The sequence below is a fragment of the Aythya marila genome (genome assembly GCF_965140915.1).
Source record: "Aythya marila genome assembly, chromosome: 4".
In the NCBI taxonomy this organism is placed as follows: Eukaryota; Metazoa; Chordata; class Aves; order Anseriformes; family Anatidae; genus Aythya; species Aythya marila.
The window spans coordinates 46,166,217-46,179,703 of NC_139045.1; the positions used below are offsets into that span (position 1 = coordinate 46,166,217).

General features: G+C 60.7%; 2 protein-coding genes across 2 annotated transcripts; both read right to left on the bottom strand.

Moving 5' to 3' along the window:
* Nucleotides 1-491: 491 nt before the first annotated feature.
* Nucleotides 492-4,589, bottom strand: FGF5 (fibroblast growth factor 5; the record flags this gene model as incomplete). The annotated part of the gene is made up of 3 exons (XM_082759571.1): nt 492-851; nt 2,774-2,877; nt 4,292-4,589. 3 exons carry the CDS (start codon nt 4,587-4,589, stop codon nt 492-494), a joined length of 762 nt encoding a protein of 253 aa, XP_082615697.1.
* A 4,133-nt stretch (nt 4,590-8,722) lies between these two features.
* On the bottom strand, nt 8,723-12,306 carry PRDM8 (PR/SET domain 8). The gene is made up of 4 exons (XM_082759549.1): nt 12,181-12,306; nt 10,810-11,030; nt 10,437-10,668; nt 8,723-10,254 (listed from the first exon to the last, which is right to left on the bottom strand). Exons 2-4 carry the CDS (start codon nt 11,026-11,028, stop codon nt 8,837-8,839), a joined length of 1,869 nt encoding a protein of 622 aa, XP_082615675.1. The 5' UTR covers nt 11,029-11,030; nt 12,181-12,306; the 3' UTR covers nt 8,723-8,836.
* Nucleotides 12,307-13,487: the final 1,181 nt, after the last annotated feature.

Here is a 13,487-nt window from a genome sequence, read left to right on the forward strand (position 1 = left end):
ACCACATTTAAATTAATGAATGAAGTGCAGGGTGAGGCCCTGGTAGGAGAGCAGAGGTTTTATGGTTCCCCACAGGTTCAGCATAAATGTTTTCCAGGTGTGTGCAGACCAACTCTGATCAGTGTATCCACGGGGCTGCACATCTGCAAATGGCCGTCCTCCCCCTAACAGCCTTTACAAAGAGATATATTATTGCCAACACAGTTCCAAAACCCTCTGGCACTTGAGAGTTACTGGACGTAACTCTTGTACGAAAATGATTGTCGACAGCATCACCAGCGAAAACGGTGCAAGAAAACACGTCCGAGGCGGAGGCCCCTCATGGCTTCCCTCAGCAGCAGCAGAGCAACGCCTGCGCCTCACTCCCCATCCACAGCAGCAGCTCCCGCTCCGCTCCGCCAGTGCCCCCACATCCATCCCATCTGGGAATGGGGAGGGGTACCAGGCTCTGCTCCTCCCCAAAAATCCCCTGCAGCCTCCTCTTGGCACGGCTACCCGAAGCGAAACTTGAGGCGGTACTTGACAGGGCCATGGCTGTGCCGCGGCAGGGTGGCCGCTGCTGTTTTCTTTGGTGGTGGTGGTGGAGGAGGTGGTGGTGGCTTCTTCTCGGGCCGGGTGACAGTGAAGGCCAGCTGCGGCGGGGGGGGCTGTCGGAAACGGGGCAAGAAGTGCGTGGAGACGTGCTGGGGGCGGGCGCGGGGGCTGCAGCCCCGCTTGGCTTTGCCCCGCTTGTTGAGGGCCACGTACCACTCGCGACCCGAGCGGCGGCCGCGGTGCACGGCCGAGGCGTAGGTGTTGTAGCTGTTCTCCTGGAAGCGCTCCCGGAACTGGCACTCGGATGTGAAATGCGCCTGTGGAAAGCAAGGGGGGGGACACAAAGATGGGTTAGCACTGCCGTTGCTCTCCCAAACCGCTCCAAGTACAGTGGACACCCCGCAATTTTGGCCTCTGGCCCGAGGACCCCAAAGCCCACTCCATCTCCTTGCACACATCACTCTGGCACCAAACCTGTGTCTGATAGCCTACATGGGCAGCTGGCATGCAGGTTGTAATTGCATTGGAGTTATTTATAACCTCCATTTTCTTCTGAAATCAACTAGGGTCATTCTGCCCCCTGCTATCTGTAAAACAATCACAGCATCGCCCCCTGTAAATGGGGCTGCACAGTCCCCCAGCGCTGGGGTTTTGGGAATAAGGCAGCCCACCGCCATGAACCATCAGCTCTACTCCCTGCCATCCCAACAAAATGAAGCATTTCTCATGCAAGTTGGCAAAGCAGCAGGTTTAGGGGCTGCCAGGTGAGCAGGCACAGGGGTAAGGTGTTTGACTGCAGCCACATCTCCAGAAGAAAATGCAAGGCACATCAAGCAGGTCCTGACCCCAATGAGAGCATGTAACGCCAGCTATCCATCACCTACAACCACCATGGGGCTGGGACGGATTTTCAACTCCTAATTGAACCAGAAAAGTTGAACCTTACAATGCAAGGCACAGAATCCCTAGCATGCAGTACATTTTTCCCCTCGTAACACCTTGAATTAAGACTCTTTGCATCGAAGAAATGTGATCCTGGCAACTTTTGGTTGCTTTCCCTTCTTTTTATAACCCATGGTGCTGCACCGCTCATGTACAACCATCCCCCTTCTGGACACAGCTTTGCTCACACCAGCTGCTCTGTGATGCCCTGACAGCCACAGCGATGCTCAGGCGAGATAACTGCATTGCCCACACCACAGGGAGGTTTTAGGTCTGACCCAGGCACTTCTCCTGGGAAGCTGCGAACCCAGAGAGCAATTTTCAGAGCAGCCCAGAGGCCCGCAGGCATGGTGTGATCCGCAGCACAGCACAACGGCACCGGAGCGGCTCCTGCATCAAAGCGCAGCCGTGAGTGACGGGCGCAGGGCGCGCTTTGTGCTGCTGCGCACTCATTAGGCCATGAAATAACTTTATCCCGCCGAGGCAGGGAGGAACAACAGATGCAGGCTTTGCATTATCGGTGTTATTCAGCCCAGCCATCTTCAGGCGTTTGGGTCAAGTTTCTACAAATTGACAGCTTTCATCAGAGTAGAGCATCGTGTGCCCTCGTCCCGCTGCTCGTTGCCCTCACCAAGGTCGCTTCCACGCTGCCCTGTCTACAGCAGCGATTAACCATGCATGGATGGGGTTTGATTTAATTTCTGCCTGCACCATGGCACGCCTCAAGACGTCGAGGGGAACAATGGGGCCATTATGAACTGCAGGGGAGGGTTGGGGACCATACTCAGCGATGCTTCCATCTCATTTCATGTTTGCTTTGGTCTCATCTCATGTTTTCACTGTGTGTTTTGCCTGCTCCTCTCTACCTACACTGCTCCTGCTGTGCTCATTTTTCCCTGTTTTACCTTCACCCAGACATTCCCACTTTCCCCAGCCTCTCCGTCCAGTTCGCAGAAATCAGCAGCGACGCGCTCACCATTTCTGTATCATTAGGTTCCAGGAGCAATGCTCCAACAAAACCCGAGGGAGTTTTGCAAGCACATAAATACCGCTTTATGTCAACTTGTGGGCTTGTGCAGCCCGAGCACATCGCTAACACCCACATCTCGGCCGTGAGGCTGGGCTCACCCCCCCAGGGCAGGCAGCCACACTTCCCGCAAGCCATTGCCCTCGGCCCTGCAGAGCCCTCCCGGCAGCCGCAGGTGCCCCGGAGCAACGCTGCTGCACACACGTGTGTGTGCAGCTGTCGCAACGCCGTCAATACGCAGTATGTACTGATAATCGGGGGTTTACTTACACTTGCATGGAGTTTTCCTTTTTTTGACATCGCTAAAAATTTGTTGCTGAAAACTCCTCGTATTCCTACAATCCCCTGAGACACAGCAAATATTTCCAAAATACCTAGGATGACAGAAATCCCAAAATAAATCACAGTTCTCTCCACATCAGCGTGACAAAATTAAAAGTAAAAATAAAAAATAAAAAGCTCACGTTTGCATTTCACCTCCAAAAGACCCTGCTCCTCAGTAACCTGCCTCTGTGCAACACAGCTGCTTGTTCACTCATAAAAACCTGCATTTACTCCAGTACTGCTATCGGTTTTGTCCTATTATTATTATTTTTAGCTGGCGGGAGCTGTGTCCTAAGCTACAAGCCCGTGATGAACAAAGCAAAGGGCTTTCAGGCTGAGGATGCTTTTTTGCAAATAACCAGGGGTGCCTTGTTTCCCAGCCAGCCCCATGGCTTCACAAGTTGTGCCAGTGCTGCTGGGCCCTCACGGGATCCACAGCACCAGGAAAAACTCTTTTTCCCTCTCAGATTTCTCACTTGTTTCAGAGCCAAGTACAGCCACACAATTTGGTCTTGCCTGCGCTGGTGCTGGGGGGTTTGCAAGGAGCTGTGGTTTAAGGGGTGATTTCGGCCTCAGCTGTGACAGAACAAGCTCCCACCTGGGGAAATCCCTCCTTTTGGGTGCTGGCCACCAAGGCTTGACTGCCACAGCTCAGATCTCCAAAATCTGGGCAGTGGGCAAGGGCGAGAAAGGAAGCCACAGGAGCATGGAGCCCTGCATTTCTGCAGCCAGCCTGCTGCCACCCACCTCACCCCAACTCCTCACAAACCTGGATGTAGAAGTGCATGCCAGATTTGGGGCTGAAGCTACCACCAACACCAGTTTTTTCCTGAAGCTCCCCACCCTAGGAGTGCACGTGGGACCCATAGCTCATCCCACAGCAGGGCCAAGCATCGCTCCTCACCGCCACTGCCACGTTTCGCACCCCTGCACAGTGTCATTGTCCCCTTGGCACAGGTGTCCCAGCATGTCCCCACCACCCGATGTCCCCTCCTGTCCTCTTACCGACACCACAGCTCCTCGGGGCACACAGCGGCTGCTCCCAGGGCTCTGTTTTCCCCCTGGGACAAAGTGGCCCCGGAGGAAGGAGTGCAGGGATTAACATGCCGAGAGAAAACACGACGCCACACTTAAGCCCCCGGCCCCGCGGTATCGGATCTCCGCCACTTCCCATGTTTATTTTAAGGAGGAAGTGAGGCTCCCACAGGCCCCACACACCACGGGGCACCTGCTGGGGGGTCGGTAGCGTTGTCCCCATGCCCATGGGGCTGCACCTCGATGCCACGAAGTGCCATCAGTGGCACATGCCTGCGACCCACATCCCACGGCGCGGGCCCGAAGGCCACAAGTGGCTGGCTCCCACGGCTCCGCCAGCTACGGGGCAAGGGTGGGAGAGTGGTCAGGTGGAAAAAGGGGGCTTGGGGGGCGAGCGCGGCACGGCACCCCCCCGTCCCCTGCACTCACTGAGCGGGCTGGCGTCGTGGGCGCCGTCCACCCGGCCGTCGGGGTGCAGCTGCAGGTGGAAGCCGATGCCCACCCGGCAGTACAGCCGGCCCCGCCGCCGCCCCGGGCGGCTCCGAGGGAAGCGGCTCGGCCCCGCGGCCCAGGAGGAAGAGGAGGAAGAGGAGGAGGTGGAGGAGGAGGAAGAAGAAGGAGCGGGGGCGCTGCGTCCCGCCTGCGCCCCGCCGGGCAGCCGCTCCCGCCGGGCTCGGGCAGGCAGGAGGAGGAGGAGGAGGAGGAGGAGGAGGAAGGCCGGGCTCATGCTGCCGGCGGGAGGGAGGTGGAGGAGGAGGAGGAGGAGGAGGAAGGGCGGGAGGAGGGCGCCGCATCCCCGCTCCGCCGCCCAGCACCGGCGGCAGGGGGCCGCCCCTCCCGCCCGCTGTGTGCGCCCGGGGGGGCACCGCACCTGTGCGGAGCCCCGAGCCCCCAGCCCGGGCTCGAGGGGTGCGGGGCCGCCCCCCATAGACCCACGCCCTCCTCCGTGGACCACCCCAACCCACCCCACCCCCCCCAGCCGGGGCTGCGCCTCGGGTTACGGGGGGGGAGCGGCTGCGAGCCCCGGGGCTCCTCCGGGGCACGGCGGCGTTGGGTTGCAGCCCCGCCGGGAGATGACAGCCGGCAGCTGCGCCTCCGCCAGGGCTGGGGGCTGCCAGAGAAGCCCCCTCCCCTCCCTTCGCCTCCCTTCCCCTCCCTCCTGTCTCATCCCACACCAGGCCCTGAGGCTGAGCCCGGCGCTGGGCAGCATCCCCGGGGGGCTCGCAGAGAGCCCCTCGCCCCCAAGAGCATCCTCGTTGGCACTGCCCGTGTCAGCACCCAGCAGCCCTCCCTTCCCAATTCCCAGAATTTGGGAACAGCATCCACATGGCCTCCCACTGACAGTGCTGTGACCTCAAGACATGCCCCAAACCCAAGACTGACCCCGTGCCCCACCAGCCAGATTTCTTCCCAGCAGAAAGGCATCCATCGCTGGTGCCAACATCCCCCTTTCTCCCTCTCCAGATTCCCCAAAAATCTTTCTTTCATCCCCAAAAAGCTATCAGGAAAATCTTGCCTCCACACAAGCCAACACCTCCATACCTTCCCTGCCTCATCACTCACATAAATCAGCATTTTTCCAACCAAATACCCCCCAAATCCTGCCTGGAGCCATCAGCGGGGTTTGGGTTCGTCAGGAAGGAGGCTGAGCCTCCGGCATGCCTCGCGAGGAAGCTGAAGGTCGCACACGGCACGGGCTGGTGTGGGCGGGGTGATCCTGCAGCCACGCACGGCAGCTCAGGATATAATATATTTATATGCCCGTACGGATACGCGTGTTTATATATATACACATGTGGATAAATATAGATGCCCCTAAATATAGATGCACATACCTGAAGGAAGGTCAAAAGCTCATTTACTCCTTCCAGCTGCAGCAGTCGGCCCCAGAAAGCACACGGCCTGCACTCACTGACCCACCGTGGGCCCATGGGGGCTGTGAGCATCCTTTTGGGGTCCAGGGGGTACACGGACCCCACAGGGAGCTGTCGGATGGAGATTTACCCTTGCGAGCATTTCCATGAGGCCGAGCGGTGCCCATGCAGTGGAGAGAAAAAAAAAAAAAAAAAAAAGGGAAAAAAAAAAAAAAATGAAGGCTTGAATCTAAATAAATAAATAACCCTAATAGCTCACTTCCTGGAATAATCCAATTTAATTGCCTTTGGCAGTTGCAGCCCTTCCACACACACACACACCAGCAGCCTCTGAAAGCTGACGCGATGCTACCTAAATTATTCAAGGCTCGGTTACAGAGCAAACTGGAGGCAAACGGAGGGGATAACAGGGTGCTGGTGCAAGCTGCGGTGCCTGGAGAGGAGGGCTCTTGGTTAAAAGTAAGGCAAAAGTCTTTAGAAATGAGCAGGAGCCTCTGCTGGAAAACAGACAGGTGCACTACAGCAGTTGTCAGAGCAGCGCTGAGCTCGACAGCAGCTTTCCCCGTTGGCCTGGTGCTTGGTGCACGCTTATTGTACGCCCGCTGCCGGTACCTCAGGAATATTTCCCCCTCCCCGAGCGAGACGTTTGCAATTTCCCTGCCAAAGCAGGAGCACGCCGAGCATCCAGCGAACCGCACGGCTCGCCCCTTCTTATGTACTCAGAGCTACAGGGCTTGCATTTGGGGAGCTGGCTGCTACGAGGGGGGCTCCGTACCCGATTTTCCACCACCACTGGCGTGCCCAGCGCCAGACTGGCAGCCACGCGTGGTTCTTCTACCAGCCGGAGCCCGGAGAGGGCAGGGGAGAGCCTCAACGGGCAGAAAGTGGGCGCTTATCCCGCTCCTGGGAAGGCCAGAGGAGGGAGGCCAGAGGAGAGAGGCTGAAGAAGGCCCCTCCTCATCCTCGGGGCTGCCCGGGGCTGGAGGAGAGGCTGGAGCCCCGCTAGGTGGCAGTGCCCGCCCGTGAGCGGCCCCGGGAGCATCCGGACATCCCAAATCCCCCCCCAGCACCTCCAGCAACGGGAAAGCCCCCCTGAGCGGCTTGGCGCTCATTAGGGAGTGCTGAGGAGCCGCGGTAATTAAAGCGCAATTAAGCGCGGGGAGGTGGGGCTGGGCGCGCTCCCGGGATGGACGCGTCCGGCGGGGCCGGAGGTTTGGGAAAAAAGGAGGAAAAAGCAAAAAAAAGCAATCAAAATACACTTCATGGGACAAAAAAGTCCCTCTCGCCCTGGAGGGAGTCTCCCAGCCCCCCAGAGCCCCACACACCCCAGCCGAGCCCCCAGGGCGACCCCCCAGCTCCCACACCTGCGTACCCGGGGTCTGGGCACCGCCGGGGGGAGAAGGGTCCCGGTGGGGCGAGGTGCGGGGTGGGACGGAGCTATGGGGGCTGGCGGTGTGGGAAGGGCTGGGAAGGAAAAGGGAAGGAGAAAGGGGAAAGGGAAAAGCCGAAAGAACGGAGAAAGGAAAAGGGAGAGAAGACACAGGAAAACGAAAAAGCGAAAAGCACAGCGGGGAAAGGGGAAAGTAAAAACGGAATAGAAAAAGAAAAAGAAAAAGAAAAAGAAAAAGAAAAAGGAAAAGGAAAAGGAAAAGGAAAAGGAAAAGGAAAAGGAAAAGGAAAAGGAAAAGGAAAAGGAAAAGGAAAAGGAAAAGAGGAAAGGAAAAGAGGAAAGGAAAAGGGAGAAAGAAGAAATTAAATAAAATTAAAAATATGAAAAAAACGTAGAAAGGAAAAAGTAGAAAGGAGAAATCAAAAGAAAAAATAAAGGAGAAGAGAAAGCGAAAAGGGAAAAGAGAGAAAGGAGAAAATAGAAATTAAAAGAATAAGGGGAAAAGGAAAAGGAGAAATGAAAAGGAGAAAAGAAAAAGGAAAAGGAGAAAGGAAAAGGAGGAAAGGAAAAGGAGAAAGGAAAGGGGAAAGGCAAATGAAAGGAAAAGGGAGACAGGAAAAGAAGAAAGGAAAATTTAAAAGAAAACGGAGAAAGGAAAATGGAAGGAAAAATAAAAATACGTAACGGAAGGAAGTGATAGAATATTCTTTCTATATATAAAGAAGAATATAAAGACAGTAGAGAGAGAAAAGAGGAAAACGGGAGCGGTGGAAGAGAGAGAAGAAAAGGAAAACAGAGAAAATGGATGGAAAAAAGGAAAGAGAGAGGAAATAAAGAGAAATAAAAAATGGAAAAATAGAATGATTTTTTTTTTTAATGAAAGAAAAAATGAAAGAAAGAAAGAAAAAAGAAAGAAATAAAGAAAATTAAAGAAATAAAGAGAGGAGGAAAGGAAGAATGCGGTTCAGACCGAAACGAAGGAGCGGGCAGGCACGGCAGGACCGAGAGGGGAAGCAGTGAGCGGCGAGCGCGGGGCGGTGCGGGGCAGCCGCGGGGCTGCGGGGGGCAAGGACCTGGACCGGGACGGGGACCACGACCCCAGCACCACGACCCCAGCACCATTCCCCCACCACCATCACCACCATCACCACCACCCCGGCGCCGAGTAACGTGCAGCCGCGTTGAAGAAAATAAAGTCATTTATTGTCAAAGCATCCAACATACCCAGATAAACTATAAAGTTTAATAAATCTTTTCCAGGGGTGCGTGTGGCGGGGGAAGAGGGGATGAAAAGAAACACGGAACTATTGAGACTCCATTTCACGGGCACGAAGTTACACGCGGGGGCGGGCGGCGGGGGCGAAGGGGGCGGCGGGTGGGCGGCGGAGCCCGGTGCAAGCGGAGCCCGGTGTGAACGGACCCGGTGCAAGCGGGGTCCGGTGCAAGAGGACTCGGTGCAAACGGAGCCCGGTGCAAGCGGAGCCCGGCGCAGACGGCGCCCGCCCCGCCGCCCCCCGTAGCTTCATATCTAAAATAAAAATTTACCCTGACATAGAATTATTCTTACACCTAAACCATAAGTGCTCAATAATTTAAGTAGAAACGTATGACAAATGCATCAATATGTTGCAATATATGACATTTTAAACAATGTACTCGTAAGCCGCCGCCTCCGCCGCCCCCCGCCGTGCCCCCCGCCGTGCCCCCCGGCTAGTTGTGCGAGGTCATGTGGCGGGAGAGGTGGTGCCGCTCTCGGAAGGACTCGTTGCAGATCGGGCACTTGAGCTTCTCCTCGCGGCGCCGCTTGACCAGGGGCTCCAGCGCGTACTCCTTCTTGTGGTGGGAGCGCATGTGGTACACCAGGTCCGAGGTCATGCGGAAGGAGGCGTTGCACTTGGCGCACCAGTTCTGTGCCGGCAGGCACAGCGACGTGAACGACGGCGGCAGCAGCGTCAGCGCCGACGGCAGCTGCAGCTGCAGGGGCCCCGCCGCCGCCGCCGCCACCGCCGCCGCCGCCGAGCTCTTGGGCCAGAAGGCGGTGGCGTAGAGGAAGGGGCTCTGCTTGGGCAGCCCCCCGCCGCCCCCCGGGCCGCCCCCCGGGCCTCCCCCGGGGCCGCCGCCGCCGCCCGCCGCCCCCTCGCCGCCGCCGCCGGGCAGCTTGACGGCCAGCGCCTCGGCGGCGTACAGGCGGCCGGGGGCGGCGGAGGAGCCGTCGGGGCACGGCTCGCCCAGGCCGCCCAGCTTCTGGCCCAGCACCAGCGGCGGCCCGTGAGGGAAGGAGCGGGCGGGCTGCGAGAAGGCGCTCTTGCGCTCCTCCGCCCCGCCGGGGCCGCCGCCGGGGCCGCCGCCGAGCTGCGGCACGGTGCTGAAGGCGCTGCCCCGCGCCGGGCTGCCCCCCTCCAGCCGGGCGCCCAGGGGGCCCCCGGAGCCGCGGGGGCACAGCCCCGGCTCCCCCCCGCCGGGCCCGGGTCCCCCCGTGCCCGTCCCCGGGGGAGAAGCGCGCTCCTGGCCCTCCTCGGCCGCGCCGTCGGGCTCGGGGCCGCGGGCCGCCTTCTTCACCTCGACGAAGGCGCTGCGCTTGGCCTCGCCCGTCTCGGGGCTGGGGGGCGCGAAGAGGCGGCCCCCCTCCTCCAGGCCGCAGTAGGAGCCGGCCGCCCGGTACTGCTGCTGCTGCTGCGGGGTGCACACCAGCTCCTCCTTGGGCGCCGACGGCAGCCCCGGCCGCTCCGTGGGGAAGCGGCCCCGCTCCTCTTCCTCGGGGTAGCGCCGCTTCGCCTTGCCCCCGGCCGCCTCGGGGGCGCCGTCGGGGGGCGCCGGCCTCCCCGGGGAGCCTCCGGAGCCGGGGGCGCCGCGGGAGTTTTCCAGCTCCCTCGCCAGGTTGTGGAAGTCCGTGGAGGGCTTGGTGGCGGCGGTGCCGTCGGGGAAGGGGTGGTGGAGCGGCCCGGCCGGCTTGCAGAACTTGGCGGCCTCCGGCTCCTTGCCCGCGGCCTCTTTGCCTCCGTGGGGCTCGGCGGGGCCGGTGCCGGCGCCGTGCAGCCTCTTGGGGCAGCGGAACCGCAGGTGGGCGGCGAAGGGCAGCTCGAACTGGAAGCGCTGGCTGCACTCGGGGCACGCGTAGGGCGGCGAGCCTGAGCGGGGACACGGGGGGATGGGGAAGGGACACGGGGGACTGTCAGCGCGGCCGCCCCTTTGGGGCCGCGGGGGACGAGGAGGGGAGCCTCTCCTCCCGGCCCCGCTGTCCCCTCGCCTCCCGCCGTCGGGAAAAGGGGCAGAGAGGGGAAACTGGAGGGTTTCGGGGGGGGACACCCACCGTTGGCGCGGGCGGGGGCCCGGGCGGGGCCGAGCAGCAGCAGCTCGGTGAGCTCCTTGCCGTACCACACCAGCAGCTCCTCGTCCTTGGCGATGCGGCGCAGGGAGCGGTAGAAGAGCTGCCCGCTCTTGATGTAGGCCTCCAGGTTCTGCTCCTCCCGCTCCCGGGCCGACTGCACCAGCCGCAGCCACATCAGCCCCTCGGCCGAGCCGTTGGCCGCCGACGTGTCCACCTGCAAGGCGCCGCCGTAGGGAGCCAGCCCGCCTCGACGGCGCGCACCGGGCCGGGCCGGGCCGGGCCAGCCCCCGCCGGGCACCGGAGCCCCCGGGGGGAGCGGGCTGGGGGCCGCCCCCGAGCCGGGAGCGGAGCTTACCCGAAAGATGTAGGGCACGGTGCGCTTGTCGGTGGATTTGAGGGCGATGAAGGCGATGCTGTCGTAGAGCGACGTGTGGCTCAGGACGCAGGGGCCGAAAATGGCATTTTCCGGGATGTCGCAGGTGGTGTAAACGCTGGTGAAAATGTCAGTCAAGCACTGCTGCACCGTCTTGGCGTCCCCGTCCCACAGCCCCCTCTGCACGCCGGCGTCCTCCATCCCTGCGGGCGGAGAGAGGGGCGAGGCGGGCGCGTTAGCGGCGGCGCCGGGGGGATAAAAACAAAAGGGTGGGGGGAAAACAAAACCAAACCGACCCCCCCCCAAAAAAAAACCACAAAACACAAAACACCACCAGCACAACAACAAAAGGACAAAAAGGAGGTAGTTGTGTTTGCCTTTCGGGGTTTCGATAGGAAAAGCAGCAGCGCTGGAAAAGGAGAAAATAACGGAGCTCAGGGGAGGCTGCGCCGTGATTTATGGTTCCGGGGGGAACCGGGGGAGAGAAAACCCCGAGAAAACCCTGAGAAATCCTCCCGCGGACCCCAGCCCCGGCACGGAGCGGGGCAAGGGGGTTTCGGGGGTCGTCATTGCCGGCGCTGGCATACCCGCTGCCCTCCCGGGCCGCTCTGCGAGGGGGACGCGTGGCTGCTCATTACCATAATCCGGCACTTTCCCTCCGAGACTTTAATTAAAAGCAGCAAGCAGAGGTAATTATTTTTACCTCGCCGCGGTTATTTATGGAGGAGGGGGAGCCCCAGCTCCCGAGATGCGAGGGGACGGAGCCGGGCGGAGGAGCCGGGGGAAGGAGCCGGGCACCGGCAAATGGGAACCGGGCACCGAGCACCGGCGCTCCCCGCAGGGCTGCGGGTGCCCTTTCCCTTCGCAACCCGATTAGTTTTCATGCCGCCTTCCCCCCGCCCCATCTGCCATCCAATTTGGTCCTTTCGAGGCTGCTCGGGAGCAAGCTGCCCGCTCTTCCCCACCGCCCGCTCCTCTCCGCCGCCTTCCCCCTCCGGTTTTCGGGGTCCAGCCCCGGCACCCCCCGACCTTTTCGCCCCTCCGGTTGCCAGCCCCCAGCCGGGAAAGGGGGCCGGGGGGGGGCCCTTCTCGCCGCCTCCCCGTTGCGGCGCAGCCCGGGGAAGGTGGGGGCGTTATTCCCCGCAACGAAACGAGCGGCGGGCAGCGACCCCCGCCAAACTTTCCTGCAGCCCCCCCCGGCCACCCCCCGGCTGCTTCCCCCCGGCCCCCTCCCGACCCCCCCCGGCCGCTGCCTTTGTCCGGGCCGGGGCCGCTCCCGCAGGGTCTGGGGGTGCGGGCAGGGCCGTCCGTGCCCCCCCCCGGCATCGCTCCCCCCGGCCGGGGGGTACTCACCAGGGAGCGGGGGGGACCCTCCTCGCCCCAGCGAGCGGCACAAAGGCCTCCGCTGCCTCCGGCCTCCTCTGCCTCCGCTGCCGGCGGCCTCAGCGCCGCTCCATGGCCCGGGGAAGGGGAGGGAAGGGTTGGAGGCAGGGCTGGAGCCGGGTGGCGAGCCGAGCAACCGGCCCCGGTGCAGTGAGCGAGCGGCGGGCAGCCCCACACTTTTTGTTTGCCGCACATAAGCTGCCCAATGACGCGTGACAGCCCACGTCCCCTCCCTTTAACCCCTTCGGGGGCCGCCCGCTCGCTGCCGGCCCGCCCGGCCCTCACCTGGCCCCGCCGAGCGGAGGAAAAGGGGGGGCGATAGGGAGACCCCCCCGCATCCTTTTCCCAGCGGATCGGGGCTGGGGGCTCCTTCCCCGACGGCTCTCCTCCCCCCCCCCGACGGCTCTGCCCCCCGGAGCCGCGGTCCCATAGGGGCAGCGCCCCCCGACGGGGCGGCCCCGGGGGTCCCCGGCAGCCCCCGGCCCTCCCCCGGCCCCCCGGTACCCCCTCTCCGCCCAGCCGGGGGGCTCGGGGAGCCTCGGCCGCTTCCCCCCCTCCCCGCCTGGCGTTTCGGGCTTCAGAAACCACCCAGCGACCGCGAGCGGACGAAACAAAACCCCAAACGCCCCCAAATTAAAATAGAAAATAAAAAGCCCGGGCTGAACAAAAGAAGGCACAAAGCCGTTCCCAGCGGCGAACGGAGCGCTGCTTGCAATCAGAGAGTGGGCTGATGTTTGGCTTTCAAATTCACTTATCCTCGACATAATTACGATTTTCCTTGCATTAGGATTAAAGGCTGCCTATAATATGCTTTCAACGTTTATCTTATTAATTCAACAAAACCCAGCGTCTCCCAAAACGGAGACGGACAAAACATTAAAAATACGGGAGTCTGTAAAATTCCTGTAAAATTTGGATTTAATTCCTGCTTCAGAGGCGGATTTTTTTTTTTCCTTTTTCCCGTTTTTTTTTTTTTTTTTTTTTTTTTCCCTCTCTCTCTTATTTTTTCTTTTAAATGCTGCAGCCCTCGCTTCGTGACATAAATTGTCCAATTGTCTCTCATTAGCAGGGGGAAAGAAAACGGACCCGTTATTTCCATCGGCGACAATTTTAAGGGCCACCACGGCACACGAAGCACTGGGCAGCCGCTGCGACACGGCGTCGGATACCGAAAATCCCCGAGACTAACGAGGACGGCCGGGGCACTTTGGGGCACTGAGGCAGCCTCGGATGCTGCCAGAAATTGGGTGCCGGGCACGGGTGCCGCTGAGCCTCGC

Excerpts from the sequence above, each read along its gene's own strand:
- PRDM8 (XM_082759549.1), bottom strand. The coding sequence starts at position 11,028 with ATGGAGGACGCCGGCGTGCAGAGGGGGCTGTGGGACGGGGACGCCAAG. Across the intron at positions 10,669-10,809 it reads CCGTGCCCTACATCTTTCGG|GTGGACACGTCGGCGGCCAA; the intron begins GTAAGCTCCGCT and ends GGCGCCTTGCAG. Across the intron at positions 10,255-10,436 it reads GGCCCCCGCCCGCGCCAACG|GCTCGCCGCCCTACGCGTGC; the intron begins GTGGGTGTCCCC and ends GTCCCCGCTCAG.